This window comes from Sapajus apella, unplaced genomic scaffold (genome assembly GCF_009761245.1).
Source record: "Sapajus apella isolate SASKATOON/1434 unplaced genomic scaffold, GSC_monkey_1.0 scaffold135, whole genome shotgun sequence".
Classification (NCBI taxonomy): Eukaryota; Metazoa; Chordata; class Mammalia; order Primates; family Cebidae; genus Sapajus; species Sapajus apella.
The window spans coordinates 2530010-2545411 of NW_022437075.1; the positions used below are offsets into that span (position 1 = coordinate 2530010).

General features: G+C 44.8%; 1 protein-coding gene across 1 annotated transcript in view; it reads right to left on the reverse strand.

Moving 5' to 3' along the window:
* Positions 1-329: 329 nt before the first annotated feature.
* Positions 330-15402, reverse strand: part of NLRP8 (NLR family pyrin domain containing 8) — a 42778-nt gene continuing 27705 nt past the window's right edge. The window contains 4 exon segments of the mRNA XM_032263304.1: positions 330-359; positions 362-434; positions 8943-9110; positions 11298-11468. Of these exon segments, the coding sequence (XP_032119195.1) occupies positions 330-359; positions 362-434; positions 8943-9110; positions 11298-11468 (442 nt within the window).

Below are 15402 nucleotides of genomic sequence, written 5' to 3' on the forward strand. Positions count from 1 at the left end.
AAAGAGTAGAGACGGGGTAACACCATGTTGGCCAGGCTGATCTCGAACTCCTGACCTCAGGTAATCCACCCGCCTTGACCTCCCAAAGCGCTGGATTACAGGTGTGAGCCACCATGCCCGGCCTCACATAGCATATTGATTTACAAAGAGCATCACCCTCCTCACTCCAGAGTTCAAAGCTGAGGTTCTGTGATGCTGACTCGGTTTCTCAGTCTTATGGGAAGGTGCTTTAATGCATACGTGATTATAATGCCCCATGTTTCCCCGTCGTCACAGAGTGGATACTAATCAATCAGCCCCAAGAGAAAGGTGACTGGGTGGACTACAGCTCAGGCATAAGGACGAATTGGGGATAGGCACGGTCACTTTCTCCTGTGGGGTTGGTGGGTGAGGAGGAGTTGGGGCGAATTATCCGAGTCCAGGCAGGACTGCAGCTGGAGCGAGGTAAAGGCAGGCTGGTGGTTGAGGCGATTTTCTGAGGAGGAGTGACTTACCTAAGTTTGCACTTCGTCTCTACGCTTTCTCTACAGACCTCACCTCGCCCACAACACCCTTCTACACAGGTGTCCTGAATGATGAGAAAGAAGCAGTTAAGATTATAGGGCTTGAAGCCTCAGACCCAGCTTTGAATATTGACTTGCCGCTTTCTACCCTAGGCAAGCCGTTTATCTGAGGCTCAGCTTTTTTTCTTGGTAAACAGAACAAACAGCAGTCTGAAATTTATGACATTTTAATAACCAGGTTACGGGTAACATATTAGCACAATTAGCACTGTGACACCCCACCCCTCCCCCCCGCCGTGGACTCCTGCCAAACATGGACCAGATGTTAGCTAACCCTGACATTCAAGTCGCAGTACCTCCTACTCTGTACTGTATTTATTTACTTTTAAATTTTTTAAATTTGAGACAAAGTCTCACTGTCACCCAGGCTGGAGTGCAGCGGTGCAACCTTGGCTCACTGCAACCTACCCCTCCTAGGTTCAAGCGATTCTCCTACTTCAGCCTCCTGAGTCGCTGGGATTACAGACACCTGCCACCACGCCCGACTAAGTTTTGTATTTTTGTTAGAGACAAGGTTTCCCCATGTTGGCCAGGATGGTCTCAAACTCCTGACCTCAGGTGATCTGCATGCCTCGGCCTCCCAAAGTGCTTGGATTACAGGCATGAGCCACCGTGCCCGGCCCTCTGTATTTTAGAAAGTCTGGAAAGAGAGACAAACTTGCCAAAATACCCCAAGTGCATATGAGATTTCAGAGAAAGATCTTTCCAGCAAAATGGGGTAATGGGACTTTGTTCTTCAGAGGAATCTTTTGGTCCCTGGCTTTGAGCAGCCAAAAGGGAGAGAGTGGGGGAACCTAGCAAGCCCAGTAGGCAAGTACTGAGCAGCAGTGGAGAAAAAAAGCAGAAAGACCAGGGAGCAGGATGGGAGGAATACTCACCAGCTTCACTCCTCACCTCCAAGATCAGACTCTGCTTGGGGCCCATGGGCAGCCACAGAAAAAAGAAGGCCACGCCCAGCCCCACGCCCCGTGGCCGTAGTTCTCGGGGAGCGCTGTCCATTGGCTGCACCCGGCTCTCAACGACCAGCCCCGGGATCAGGTGCTCTCTGCACCTGCATGACTACTTATACAGGTGCTGCTGCTTCGGAGACGCTGCCCTTCCCCGAAGACCTGTGCTCAGGGCGCCTAGATGCTTACCGCGTTCACCTGGCTGTCCTGCAGCAATTAGTGTATGTGAGTGTGTGAGTGTGTGAGAGACAGAGTGTGTGTGTGAGGCAGTGTCTGTGTAAGAGACACAGAGTGTGTGTGAGACAGGCAGAGTATGTGAGAGAGACACAGTTTGTGTGTGTGTCTGAGACAGAGTGTGTGTGAGAGACTGTGTGTGTGAGATTGTGTGTGAGGGTATGTGTGTGAGTACGTGAGAGAGACACAGAGCGTATGTGAGAGAGAGGGGGTGTGTGTGTGAGAGAGTAAGAGAGACACAGTGTGACAGAGAACCTGTCTCAAAAGAAAAAAATTAAAGAATGCCCAATAAATGGAGAAATACACAAACTTCATGAATAGTGTTAGAAATAAAGCTTGGAGCTGTAAGGAAAAATGAGCACTTAGACAAAGGACTTTTCAGCAAAGCAAACTTGCTTCTGCAGGATGGGCTCACGTATAGAGAAATTGGTGAGAGCACGTAGAGCAAAGGAAAGCAAGAGTTATTAATAAAAAACCCCAAAGAGGTTTTTTGTGACCCTTTGCACTCAGTCCTCTACCTAAAACTCTTGGCCTCTGGCAGCCAACCACTGACCTGACTTCAAGCACTGTAGTTTTATCTTTTCTAGAATTTCATGGAGACAGAATCATGCAGTATGTAATCATCTGTGTGTGGCTCCTTGTACTAACGGCTTCTCCCCCAGGGCTGCCTGATGACTAGGTTCTGATGAACTCTCAGCAGAGGCCCAGGGGGAGCTGCACTGCAGCTGGACTTCAGCCCCACAGAACTGTGGGGTAGGAAATGAGTGTGATTTCAGCTGCTGTTTATGGTTATTCGTTAAGACAGATAGGGTTGTTGTTTTTTTTTTTTCGTGAGTTGATGTTAAATTTTATCAACTTTTTTTTTTTTTAGTTTTGCCCTGTCACCAGGCTGGAGTGCTTGGCATGAGCTCGGCTCACCGCCACCTCTGCCTCCCGGGTTCAAGTGATTCTCCTGCCACTGCCTCCCGAGTAGCTGGGATGACAGGTGCCCACCACCATGCCTGGCTAATTTTTGTATTTTTAGTACAGGCAGGGTTTCACTGTGTTGGTCAGGCTGGTCTCAAACTACCCCTGACCTCAGGTGATCTGCCCGCCTTGACCTCCCAAAGTGCACGGATTACAACTGTGAGCCACCGGCCCGGCCAACTTTTTTTTTTTTTTTTTTTGCGTCTACTGGGTTGGTCTTCCTGCATCTGAAATGGCTCCTGCCAACGTCCCTTGTGTTCTAGTTCTTTTGTGTTACTGAGGCCCCGTTGTGTTGATCTGCAGGGTCCAGCCCAGCAGTGTGTCGTGGGTGTTCTTTTGTTTTCGCAGATGATAGATCGTAGAAAAGAAAAGAAACAAGGACACAGAGATACGAGAAGACTTCAGCTGGGCTCGGGGGACCACTGCTACCAAGGAGGCAGAATCCAGCAGTGACCCCGAATGCCTGCACACACTGATGTTGATTGTGTACAGGGTAGGCGGCACGGTTGGTGAGTGACTCATCTGACGTGATTGGTAGGGGTCAAGCAAATCACATTCTTACAATACGGGGAGGCCACGTGGGCATAGTTCAGGGGGCCACGTGGGTACAACACAGAGGGCCCCTCTCTCTCAGGTGGCCCCTTCAAGGAGGGGAGGCACATGTGTCAGTATCTTTCTCTGCACTTATCAGAGAGATCAAAGGCTTTTAGGATTCCTCTATTCCTACTTCTCACAGCTTCTAAGAATTTACAAGGGAGCATTGCGTGGGAAAGTGGAACAGGAAAGTGGACGAGGATGGTGACCGTCAGAGCCCAGCACCACAGAGAGGTGTTTAAACCCCTGGATGTCTGCGGGCCGGCCCGGCCCGTGTCAGACCTTCCTCAACAGCCTCAGGGCAGTTTTCTCTGAACTCCCCAGGGAGCAGGAAATGCCCCCTCACGGCCTGCTAAGTAACGGGCGCCTTCCCAGACGCTGGCGCAAGGCTCTCACCCTCGCCTCCTGATGACTTCTCACAATGTCCCTTCAGTTCCGAATTACATTTCACCCGATTATGTCTATAAGACTAAAATGTTCCTACACCAAAGCAAAGATTAATAGAGAATGAGGTAATAAGGTTGATTATGGAACTGATTATGTGATCGAATCTAACATCTATGTGGCGTCATTTCTATAACTAAGCAATCAGTCATTTGTTACGCGGGGACAGATTGTACCTTCAGTCTCTGCTGTGGCACCTGGGCCGCTTTCTTCCTGCATGGATCTCAGCACCGGCCATCTGCAGGCACATCCTCTCATCCACTGGTCTTATTATCCCTGATGTCAACTTTGAGCTCTTGGCTAAGGCACCGTTTGCCCTGTTTCCCCCACTCTCACGTTGTGATTCACGCGTAGCGTCTGCGGAGAACCTTAAAGACTCACGAGGGTACATCGGCCTCATCTACTGGTTTCAGCACCTGCTGATGGTTTCTCTAATGCCACATTTCTTCATTTATTTGCTCACTTTTAAAGTGTGTGCTTGGTAATCTACCGTAAGGGAGCATTTTACCCTTTTCTCTATTTTAGCTACAATTAAATAGATACATTATTTATATCATTATGACTCATGGATTTTTCTTTTTTTTTTTTTGAGATGAAATTTTGCTCTTGTCACCCAGGCTGGAGTGCAGTGGCGTGATCTCGGCGCACTGCAACCTCCGCCTTCCCGGTTCAAGCGATTCTCCTGCTTCAGCCTCCTGAGTAGCTGGGATTACACGTGTGCACCACCATGCCTGGCCAATTTTTGTGTTTTTAGTAGAGATGGGGTTTCACTGTCTTGGCCAGGCTGGTCTCGAACTCCTGACCTCAGGTAATCTGCCTGCCTCAGCCTCCCAAAGTGCACGGATTACAGGCGTGAGCCACCGTGCCCAGCCAGATTTTTCATTTATTAGATTATTATTTGTTACTGGGGCAGGGTAGGTAGTGAAGGAATTAAACATGTCCTTGGGATGTGACAGCTAAGGCAACCACCCCATCAACTTAGTAAGCCTCAGTACTTGCATTGCAGCTCAGCTCAGTGAAGCCAAGCTGTCTTCATGAGGAACTTTCCCCTGTAGAGAGCGTTCGAACCTTTGTAGCGGGAAATCAGAGATTTGGAGAGGCCGGTAGGGTCGAAGGAGGATTTTATTTAACGTGATTACGGGCTTGGCGGAATTGCTTTTTAATTCTGGGCAAAGGACAAACAAAATGGGTGCCTTTTATACACCTGGGTGGTACAGGCTGACGAAGCAGAAAGCAGGTTTACAGAAGCCAGAACAAAGAGCAGTTAATTAACCGGTGACATATTTTGTGACGTACTTTACATTGGAAAAGTAACATTTGAGAAACACATTTTGCAGTTTTGAGTTTATTTGCTTTGTGACCTTGCAGCTGGTTAGCAAGAAAACCAGGAATTTTTAGATGCTTGAGAACTTTGCTAAGAATGTGGGGAGGGTAAATAAGGTCCAGTCGTTTGCAGGAAGGCAGTTATTTTGCCTTAAACAGAGCTGGGGGTGTATTATATTAAATGGCACACAACACAGCAAAATTTATTGTATAGCAACTACGAATTATAAGGTTTTCTTTTACTACTATTGCTGTTATTTAATTTCCTTCATTTTGACTTTACCTGTCCTCAAACTGAGCTTTTGCTCATTATAATAGTAAAAATTACACCTCTGGGTGGAGATTTAAGATGCTAATGAAATGTGACGTATGAACAAGTATGTACAGCTGCTGCACATGTGCGCCCAGAAGAGTGCCCAGAACATGGTGACTAGGAACGCCTCTTTCCACCTCCTTAGGAAGAATCGTGTAAAACTTCCATAAAGGGAGTCCCCCGAGCGCCAGCCTTTGCTGTGTCATCCTTATGAAAGCATGCTGTGAATTCTCTCAGAATGTCCTGTCTATTCTGCACCTAACTTGCCCACCTGCAAGGTCATAGGGCAGATAAAGCCTGAAGAATGTAAAATGTGTTTCTCAAGATGCTATTTTTAGAATATCAAGCACACCACAAGGCATGTCACAGGTTAGCTGCTGTTTGTTCTTGGTCCGTAAAGTCATTTCCTGCTTCGTCCTGTATCACAGAGATCACGTTAAATAAAATCCTCCTGCTTCCCCATCAGTGCCTCCAAGTCTCTGATTTCCCACTTCACTTTCTGGCACAAGATGTTCCAGGCCCATTCTATACATTCCCAGCACCAACTGTGGTGTAAGCTCTTTCTCTGAAGATTCTGAGTCCCTTTAATGAAGAATATGGTACTTAGAAAACAATACCTGAGCACCAGTGTGCTGTTTCTATGATACCATGGCTTCTAGATGTAAGTTTCTTTTTCATGGCTGTATAGTACTCCACTGGGTATAAGCACCATGTTTTCTCTATCCATTCATCTGTTGGTGGACAACTTAGGTTGCTTGCAAATCTTGGCTATTGTGAATAGTGCTGTAGTAAACATGGGAGTGCAGGTATCTCTTTGATTTACTGATTTCTTCGGGATACATACCTAGCAGTTGGATTGCTAGGGTGGGGTTGAGGATCCCAAATGCTCTGGCTTTTGAAATGAAATTGCTTCTGAATTGAGAAGCCAACCTGGATGATACTTGATTGCTACACTGTAAAAAGATGGATGTTTCAGAAGGAAAAAAAAAAAAACAAAAACCCACTGTGATTGCTTTCTAGATCTTTGAGTTCTAAATGCTGCCATAACTAATTTAAGAATGTACCAGTTAGTGGCTGGGTGTGATGGCTCACACCTGTAATCCCAGCACTTTGGGAGGCTGAGGTGGGCAGATCACAAGGTCAGGAGTTTGAGACTAGCCTGGCCAATGTGGTGAAACCCTGTCTCTACAAAAAATATTTTAAAAATTAGCCAAACGTAGTGGTGGGCACCTGTAGTCCCAGCTACTCAGGAGGCCGAGACAGGAGAATTGCTTGAACCCGGGTGGCAGAGGGCAGAGGCTGCAGTGAGCTGAGATCGTGCCACTGCACTCCAGCCTGGGTGACAGAGCAAGACTCTGTCTCAATAAGAAAAAAAAAATGTAGTAATTAGTTAGGACCTTAAAAAATTAAGAGTTACACTTCATTTTTAGAACTCCTTAAACATGAGGTGATTTCCTTCTTTCAGTACTTATTTATTATCTTCCTTAGACATTCCTTGTGTATACTTTCCCCAGACACGTTAAGGAACAGGTTTCTTCCTTAACAGTTGATGGACCAGCCCACTGGTAAATAAATAACACTCTAAAAAATTTCAAATTGCATATATGCATATGTTAATTAAAAAATTTTTTTAATATTCTTGAAGATATGAAGACATATCTCCAAGAGGAGATGTTTACATCACATAGTCAAAGACGTTCTGGCAGCCAGGAGTAGATGTGGGTTGAAACTCGCCTTACCTTGGTGCCCCCAATGCAGTGACTAATCTGTGTGTTAACACTTGACACTCCATACGTTGAGGAAGCTATTTGGAGGTCATGGCCTACACCAGTTCCCAGAACTAATGGAGCCATTCCAGACTCAGGACAGTCCACAAAACAGGCAACCATTTCTCAATTTCTCCCTAGGAAAAACAACATATCCAAAGGGCCACCAGATCCAGCACCAGAGGGACCAGATGGATTCGTTTCTATTGCTTCATCGTAGCGCTAAGAATGCCAGTCCTGTACTATCTTCAGGAAGTCTCCTTTCACGGTAGGGCCCTCCAGTCTTGCCAGCATATCCACTTCGTTACTGTCTTTCTTCTCCCTGGGAAGGATAAAAAGAAGGTTTCGTTTTCTTACATTTGGTTTTCTCTTGGAGCCCCCCCAAAAAATAGGCAAAACCTCTAGAACACAAATTTACCACCTAGGAGGCCACCCTGGCCCCCTGCAGTAGGTCAAGATAAATAGGGGTGTTCTAAGGAGCTCAGGAATGAATTCAAAGTGCCTTGGGGTTCAACCAAGTCAGCCTCAATGATCCGTCCTCCTGCTAATCACACCCTTGTATGGCTCCCTTTCTCACTGGACCAGGGCTAGACTGTGTGGCCAATAGAACAAGGCAAAAGCAATGGATGTCACTTTCATGGTTAAGTAATAAAAGACTGTGGCTCTGTTTTGGGCTGTCAATCATCTCTCTTGGCTACCGTCTCCCTCTGCCTCTGCCTCTCTCAGCTTCTGGTTCTGGAGGAAGCCGGCTGGAATATCATGAGCAACCCCCTGGAGAACAACGGAGGCCCCCTGCCCACAGCCGCACAAGTGAGCCTGGAAGCAGATTCAACAGCCCTCATCAAACCCCAGCCAGTGGCTCAACTGAGACCTTGTGAGAGACCACAAGGTAGAACCACCCAGACATGTCACTTTTGTATCTCTGACCCTCAGAAATTGTGTAAGACAATACACCTTTATATTGCTTTAAGTTATTAAGCACTGAAGTAATTCATTGCATAGAAATAGATGGCTAATACACCAGGAAAAATTATATCCTTCACCCGGAACCCAGCACTGGTTGAGAACACGTGTTGGGCACTGTGCTAAGTACCGTATGTGTGACTTTTCTTTCAGCCATCATAAAATCTCCATGGGGAAGATGCCATCCCAATTTTATAGATGAGCAAATCGAGGCTCAGAAAGATAAGCTAACTTGTTCACAGCTACGTAACTGGTAAGTGGCAGTAACAAACTCAGTCGTTTAAGAAGAAAAGGCGAAGAAACGAAGAAAAGGGAAGATGAAGAAAAGAAGAAATATCAGAATCCCAGTCAATGGCTCCTTTAAGTAAAAGTAGGAGTTGGGGGTTTGAATGGCTACTCTGAGGAACAATAAATCCCCGGGAAGCAAAAGCGGAATGGTAGCAACACCTCAAGTGTAGCATTTCAGGTCCACCATCTCACTTTCTATTTTTAGAGACAAGTTCTCACTCTGTTGCTCAGCCTGGAGTGCAGTCTGCAGCCTCAACCTCCTGGGCCCAAGTGATCCTCTCACCTCAGCCTCTTGAATATCTGGGACTATAGGCATGTTCCACCATGCCTAGCTAATTTTTGTATTTTTTCGTATAAGACAAGGTTTTGCCATGCTGCCCAGGCTGGTCTGAACTCCAGACTCAAGCGATCCACCCATCTCAGTCTTCCCAAGTGCTGGGATTGCAGGCGTGAGCCACCGCACCCAGCCCAGCATCTCACTCTTTACAAGGAGCTCTTCTTGGGTGACTGTTTTTGCACAGGAAACCTCGTGGAGACTTACAAGATGATCTCTCTCTTCTTTTGGCTTGGGAGGGCATCGCACAAGGTCAGAATGCCATGGACTCTGATCGCATTCTTACTCAAGTCCAGATGTCTCAGATGTTGGTTTTCACGGAGCATGGAAGCCATGGCCTGGTAGCAGCTAGAGGTGAACAGGCAGTTTTCCAGCCTGTGACACAGAAACAGATGGCAGAGAAGTCATCACGACTCATCTCAGAGCTCAGCTGGTGTGACAGCTTATAGCCAAGAAATCACACTGTGACAAGAATGCATGATGTTGTCCCAACTCTGTTCTATGCACCTACGGTCCCATCAGCTTGTGTCCTTTGGGTGATTTCAGAGCAGGCTATGAAATTCCTCAGTCTAAGAATTTATGAGCCGAGTATATGTTTTGAAAATTGCTTGTGCATACTTATTTTGATTTATTCAAAAGATATTTCATTCCACCTAGTGGACATTTTTGACACATGAGTGAGCAACACACACCATCCTTGCCTTCCTGGATTGACTGGGCAGGGTACTGAGGGAGGAGACAAATACATTTATTCAAATAGCATGGTTTTATTGTCCTAATGGGCCAGGTGTTTGGATCTTTAAAAAAAATTTTTGGAGACTGAGTCTCATTCTGTTGCCCAAGCTAGAGTGCAGTGGTGTGACCATGGCTCACTGTAGCCTCAAATTCTTTGTTTCAAGCCATCTTCCTACCTTAGCCTCCCTAGTAGCTGGGACTGCAGGTACATGCCACCATACCCAGCTTGAATTCTTCTATGAGTAAGTCACTTTGCCCTCCCATACAGAACGCACTGAACAGTTGGGGAGGCACATCTACAAATAAGTGGCCTCAGAGAGGTGCTGCGTCTCATAAATACAATGCTGGCGCGTAAGAGTCCTTGAGCAAAGAGTAAGATTCATGGACTATTAGATCAATGGGTTGTCATCGGAGTGGGATGGGCGGCTTTATAAGAAGAGGGAAAGAGAGCTGAGCCAGTAGATAGAATGCTCAGCGACTCATTAGTGACCCTGCAGAGAGTCCCCACCAGCACTAAGGCTCTCACCAGATGCAGGCCCTCCACCTTTTCTTTATTAGTCATGCAGTTACAGGTATTCTGTTATAAGCAACAGAAAACAGACTAAGACAGATGGGGTCCGTGAACTTTATGCTAAGACAAGTTACTGCTCATGGCTGAAAGCAGATTAAGAAATAATCTCACACAAGCAAAGGCTTAGAAAATACTGCATAAACACTTTCAAGTATAGAAAGTTCTTTCCTACCTGAAAATATATTTCACTCAATCTGAGATAAACCAACATTTAAAACCCAAGACTAAATTTGAGGAGTCAAAGAATCATGACTGGCCGTGAATTCATACTGAATTTGAGAAGCAAATCATCAACAAAAATGAACATCATTATCCAAACCAATCCTAGAAATGAAAGATACACTATAAGACAATGATTTAAATGAGCTAGATTAAAAACAAACATTATACTAATGGAGAGCAGAAAATTTGGGTTGAAGGAGGAAATAGTAGATTCATTTTTGATCATAAGAGAAGAGATGTTTACAAGTCTTTTCCAAATACTTAAGGTAACCACTCAAAGAATTAAAAAGCGAATGAATCCTATCACTCGCTGGAATACATGTTAGCAAAGAGACCATTAAGAAGAGGGAAATAGACATACATTATATATTTTCATATATAATATGTTAATAGAAATTTTTATGTATTATATAAAATATATATTTACATATATATTTGTATAGAATATAAATTATATATATAAAAATATATAACATTATAAGTATATACTATATAACATATATTTACATATATTATATATTTATATATACTTATATAAAGATAATATATACTTATACATGTAATATATAAGTATATACATATAATATATAAGTATGTATCTGTACATATATGTGTGTATAGATACATAAAAGGCCCCAGCCATATATATCTCCTAAGTATAAAACTCAATTTCAGAAGACCAGTCATCTGAAGTGTCAGTCTAAAACGGACAAACTCTTCGTTATCTTTTGTTCAACTGGAAGAGTATTTTCTAAAACAATTGTTAACACTGATTGCTGCATCCCGCCCACAGAGTTTCTGATTCACTAGGTCTGAAGTGGAGCCCCAAAATGTAAATGTGCCCTGACCAGGTGAAGCTGCTGCTGATCCACACTTTGAGAACCACTGCTCAGAAGCTTCTGAGTTCTCCAATTCAATGGAAGGAACAATCCAGAAACTGAAAAAGACAACACTTTCCTATCGTATCTTCCATCCTGAGAGAAGCTTATCTACAATTCTCCTGGTCTCATGGGAGGAGCGGAGGGGCCACTTACTCCAGGATCTGCAGTGTATAGTCAGGATTCTTCAGGGCCTCGCACAGCAGAGTCACTCCATCATCCTTCAGGCTATTAAAACTCAGGTCAAGACTTTTCAGGGTTTTATTTTTTCGGAGCGCAGAGATCATATCCTGACAGCAATCAAAGGTCAAGTCACACTTTCTCAGCCTGCAAAGAAACATGGGTCAAGAAAAAAAAAAAAAAACGAAAACACCCTTAGGTTTTACTTCTTTGTTTTGGGTTCTGTTTTTGTGTTGTTGTTTTTGTTTGTTTTTTGCATAACGGCATAACCAAGATGCAATTAATGTAACACACAACTCACCCATTTAAAGTGTAAAAAACACTGGTTTCCAGTCTATTTATAAAGTTGTACAATCATCACCACAATTTTAGAATATTTTTGTAAGTTCAGTTTAGAATGTTTTATCACCACAAAGGAAAACGCTGGACACTTTAGAAGCCACTTCTCACTTCTTCCGCCAACACCCCCCAGCCCTAGCACCACTAATTTGCTTTCTCTTTCTGGGTTTGCCTATTCTTGACACATCATTTAAATGGAATCATCTGTGACCTTTTGCGTTTAGCTTCTTTCATTTAGCATATTTTCAAGATTCATCCATGTTGTAGCATGTTCTTTTAACAATTAAACAACATTCCATCACATGAATACACCATACTTTGTTTATGCCTTCATCAGTGAACAGACATGGGTTGTGGCTGTGTCTTATGGGTATTATGAGATGGGTATTATGAGATGGGTATTATGACCAATGCTGCTGTGAACTTCTGTATGTAAGTCTTCACGTGGAGGTAGATTTTTATTTCTTTTGTGGATATACCTATAAGTGCGACTGATGGCTCAAGAATTAAGTCTGTGCTTCACCTTTTTTTTTTGAGATGGGGTCTCGCTGTGTCACCCAGCCTGGAGTGCAGTAGTACAATCTCAGCTCCCTGCAACCTCTGCCTCCTGGGCTCATGTGATTCTCCTGCCCCAGCCTCCCAAGTACTGGGATTACAGGTGCCTGCCAACATGTCCACTGAATTTTTTGTATTTTTAGCAGAGACAGGGTTTCTCTAAGTTGGCCAGGCTTGCCTCGAACTCCTGATCTCAAGTGATCCACCCACCTCAGCCTCCCAAAGTGCTAGGATTACAGGCATGAGCCACCACAACCAGCCATCTGTGCTTCACCTTTTGAGGAACTGCCACGGCTTTTTTCCAAAGCAGTGGTGCCATTCCCTGCTTCTTTTTGGTAAGCTAAAGGTATTAATGTTTCAGGGGGTATTATGCTCCACCTCATGCCTTTCACAAACATTTGCAGAGATTTACTCTGCTTTGGGCATTGAATTAGAGGACGGGAACTCACACAGGCAAGGCCCCTGACTTTTAGCAGCTCATATTCCCATGTGAGGCAAAAAATAAAGAGGCAGATTCAGTGGTTATGGTTCAGTGATGTCCTAGTAAACCGGCTCTCAAGAGCAAACAGACGAAAGCTTAGCATGTAGTGACTGCCAATTTCCATGGTGTAAACACTTCTGCCATGGCTGATTTCAAGCTATGACATTGACGTCCCTGCATGTGGAGCTGGCAAGAGACTCATACTTGGCTCCCATATACCATGGCTGTGATAAATACTTTGCAGGAAACAAACACAGCAACAGGATGGAAAGCAAGCTGGCTGAGGTGGAGTGAGGCTGGACTGCTTTAAATAGAACCATCAGAGGTGGCTTCTCTAAGGTGAACCTGATTCAGGACCCAGGCAGTCAAGGGGCGGGGTAACAGTACAGCAGGTATGAGGTGGCCACAGCCTACCCATCTGAACTGTACTTAAAATGAAGAAGGAAATTAAATAATGGCAATAATAGTGAAACAGAACATTACAATTTGTAGTTGCTATATAATAAATTTTGCAGTGTTGTGTGCTGTTTAATGTAATACCTTCCCAGCTCTAAAACAGAATATTAACTGCCTCCCTGTAAACCATTGAACCTTACCTATCCTCCCCACATTCTTTGCAAAGTTCCCTGTCATCTACAAGTTCCTTTGTTTCTTGCTCACCAGCTACAAGGTCACAAAGCAGACAGGCTCAAGACCGTGGAATGTGTTTCTCAAAGTGTTACTTTTCAGATGTAAAATGCATCACAATACATGTCACAAGTTAATTAACTGTTCTTTGCTCTAGCTTCTGTAAAACCCGCTTCCAGCTTCATCATCCTGTACCACCCAGGTGCATAAAAGGCACCCCTTTTCTTTGTCCTCTGCTCAGAATTAGAAAGCAATTCTGCTGAGCCCGTGGTCATGTTAAACGAAATCATCCGGCAACCCCATCGGTGTCTCCAGATCTCTAATTTCCCGCTACAAATCACACCCACTTTGGTGTCTCACCCGTTCCAAAAGGCATCTTGTAGCTTCTCTCCTGAAGTACTTTATTGCATTAAATCCAAGTTACCAGTTTGCTTTATATCCACATCTCCCAGTTGATATTTTCCCCATTGTAATTTGTGGCTTACAAATGAGTTAGGAATTGGTGAAGTGGGTGGCGATAAGCACTTTAACCAATGAAAGAAACCCAGAATAGTAAGCGGGTGCTACTGGTATCTCATTGATGGAATTGGGGGTCTAGAAGAGGCCGGGGTTTCTCATTCCCAGCATGATTGACTTTTGGGGATTGATAATTCTTTGCTTTCTGGGCCACCCTGTACACTGTAGGATGCTTCATAATATCCCTGGGCTCTTCTCACTAGCTGCCAATAGCATTCTCTTTTCCCAGGTCGTGCCAACATGAAATATCTCCCAACATTGCCAAGTGTCCCTCAGAAGCAAAAACACTCTTAATTGGAAATCACTGGTCAGACATGGTGGCTCACACCTGTAATCCCAGCACTCTGGGAGGCCAAGGTGGGCAGATCACCTGAGGTTAGGAGTTCAGGACCAGCCTGGCCAATGTGGTGAAACATGTCTACAAAAATATAAAAATTAGCCAGGTGTGATGGCAGGTGCCTGCAATCCCAGCTACTCGGGAGGCTGAGGCAGGAGAATCGCTTGAACCCAGAAGGCAGAGGTTGCAGGGGGTGGAGATCATGCCACTGCACTCCAGCTGGGTGACAAGAGTGACACTCCATCTCAAAACAAACAAACAAACAAACAAACAAGAAGTCATGCAAGTGACGGCTTAGGTTGTACACAGTAGCAAGCATCTGCCTTCATTTGCAGGGCTTGTGGGCACTGATCTCCTTCCTTCTCTTGTGGGATTGTGTGTTGCACGGTCTGGCATGGAGGAAGGACCACCTCTCATCTCAGATGGCAGACAGGCTCCTGTTCCCATGTTCCCACTGGTCAGGGTGCAGGCAGGTGATCTAGGTTCACTTGCCGCAAATGCTGAGGCTTGTTTTTCAAAGACATGGCATCATCAAGAGGAACATGGCACACCTCCACTCTGAATCCTGAGTGACTGTGCCCAAGAGGAAGGGTCTCTTGACATTGCCCTTGGTGGACACAGCTGGCCGTGAACGCTCGTGATAGGAAGAAAGCGTGATGGGTGCCGAGTGCCTCCCTCTCCCTAAACTCAGCTCCTTCTGTTAAGTCTGTGAGCTCCGCCTGTCCACCTAGTAAACTATCTCTGTCTCTTGATCTCTCCCTCTCTCCCTCTCTCTTCCTTTCACTTCCTCTCTGTCTCTGTCTCTGTTAGTCCAAATAGCACCATTCTGTAAGCTCCCGCTAGCACACCTTGGTCAAAGTGAAACATTTCACAGGGGTTCAGGCTGTGAGAAACATCCTGCTTACATCTCACATGCAAAGACATACATAGACTCAAAATAAAGGGACAGAAGAGGATCTACCAAGCAAATGGAGAGCAAAAAAAAAGCGCAGGGGTTGCAATTCTAGTTTCTGATAAAATGGACTTTAAACCAACAAAGATCAAAAGAGACAAAAAAGTGCATTACATAATGGTAAAAGGACCAATACAACAAGAAGAGATAACTATTCTAAATATGTACGCACCCAATACAGGAGCATCCAGATACATAAAGCAAGTTCTTTGTTACCCTCAAAGAGACTTAGATTCCCACACAATAATTGTGGGAGCCTTAAACACTCCACTGT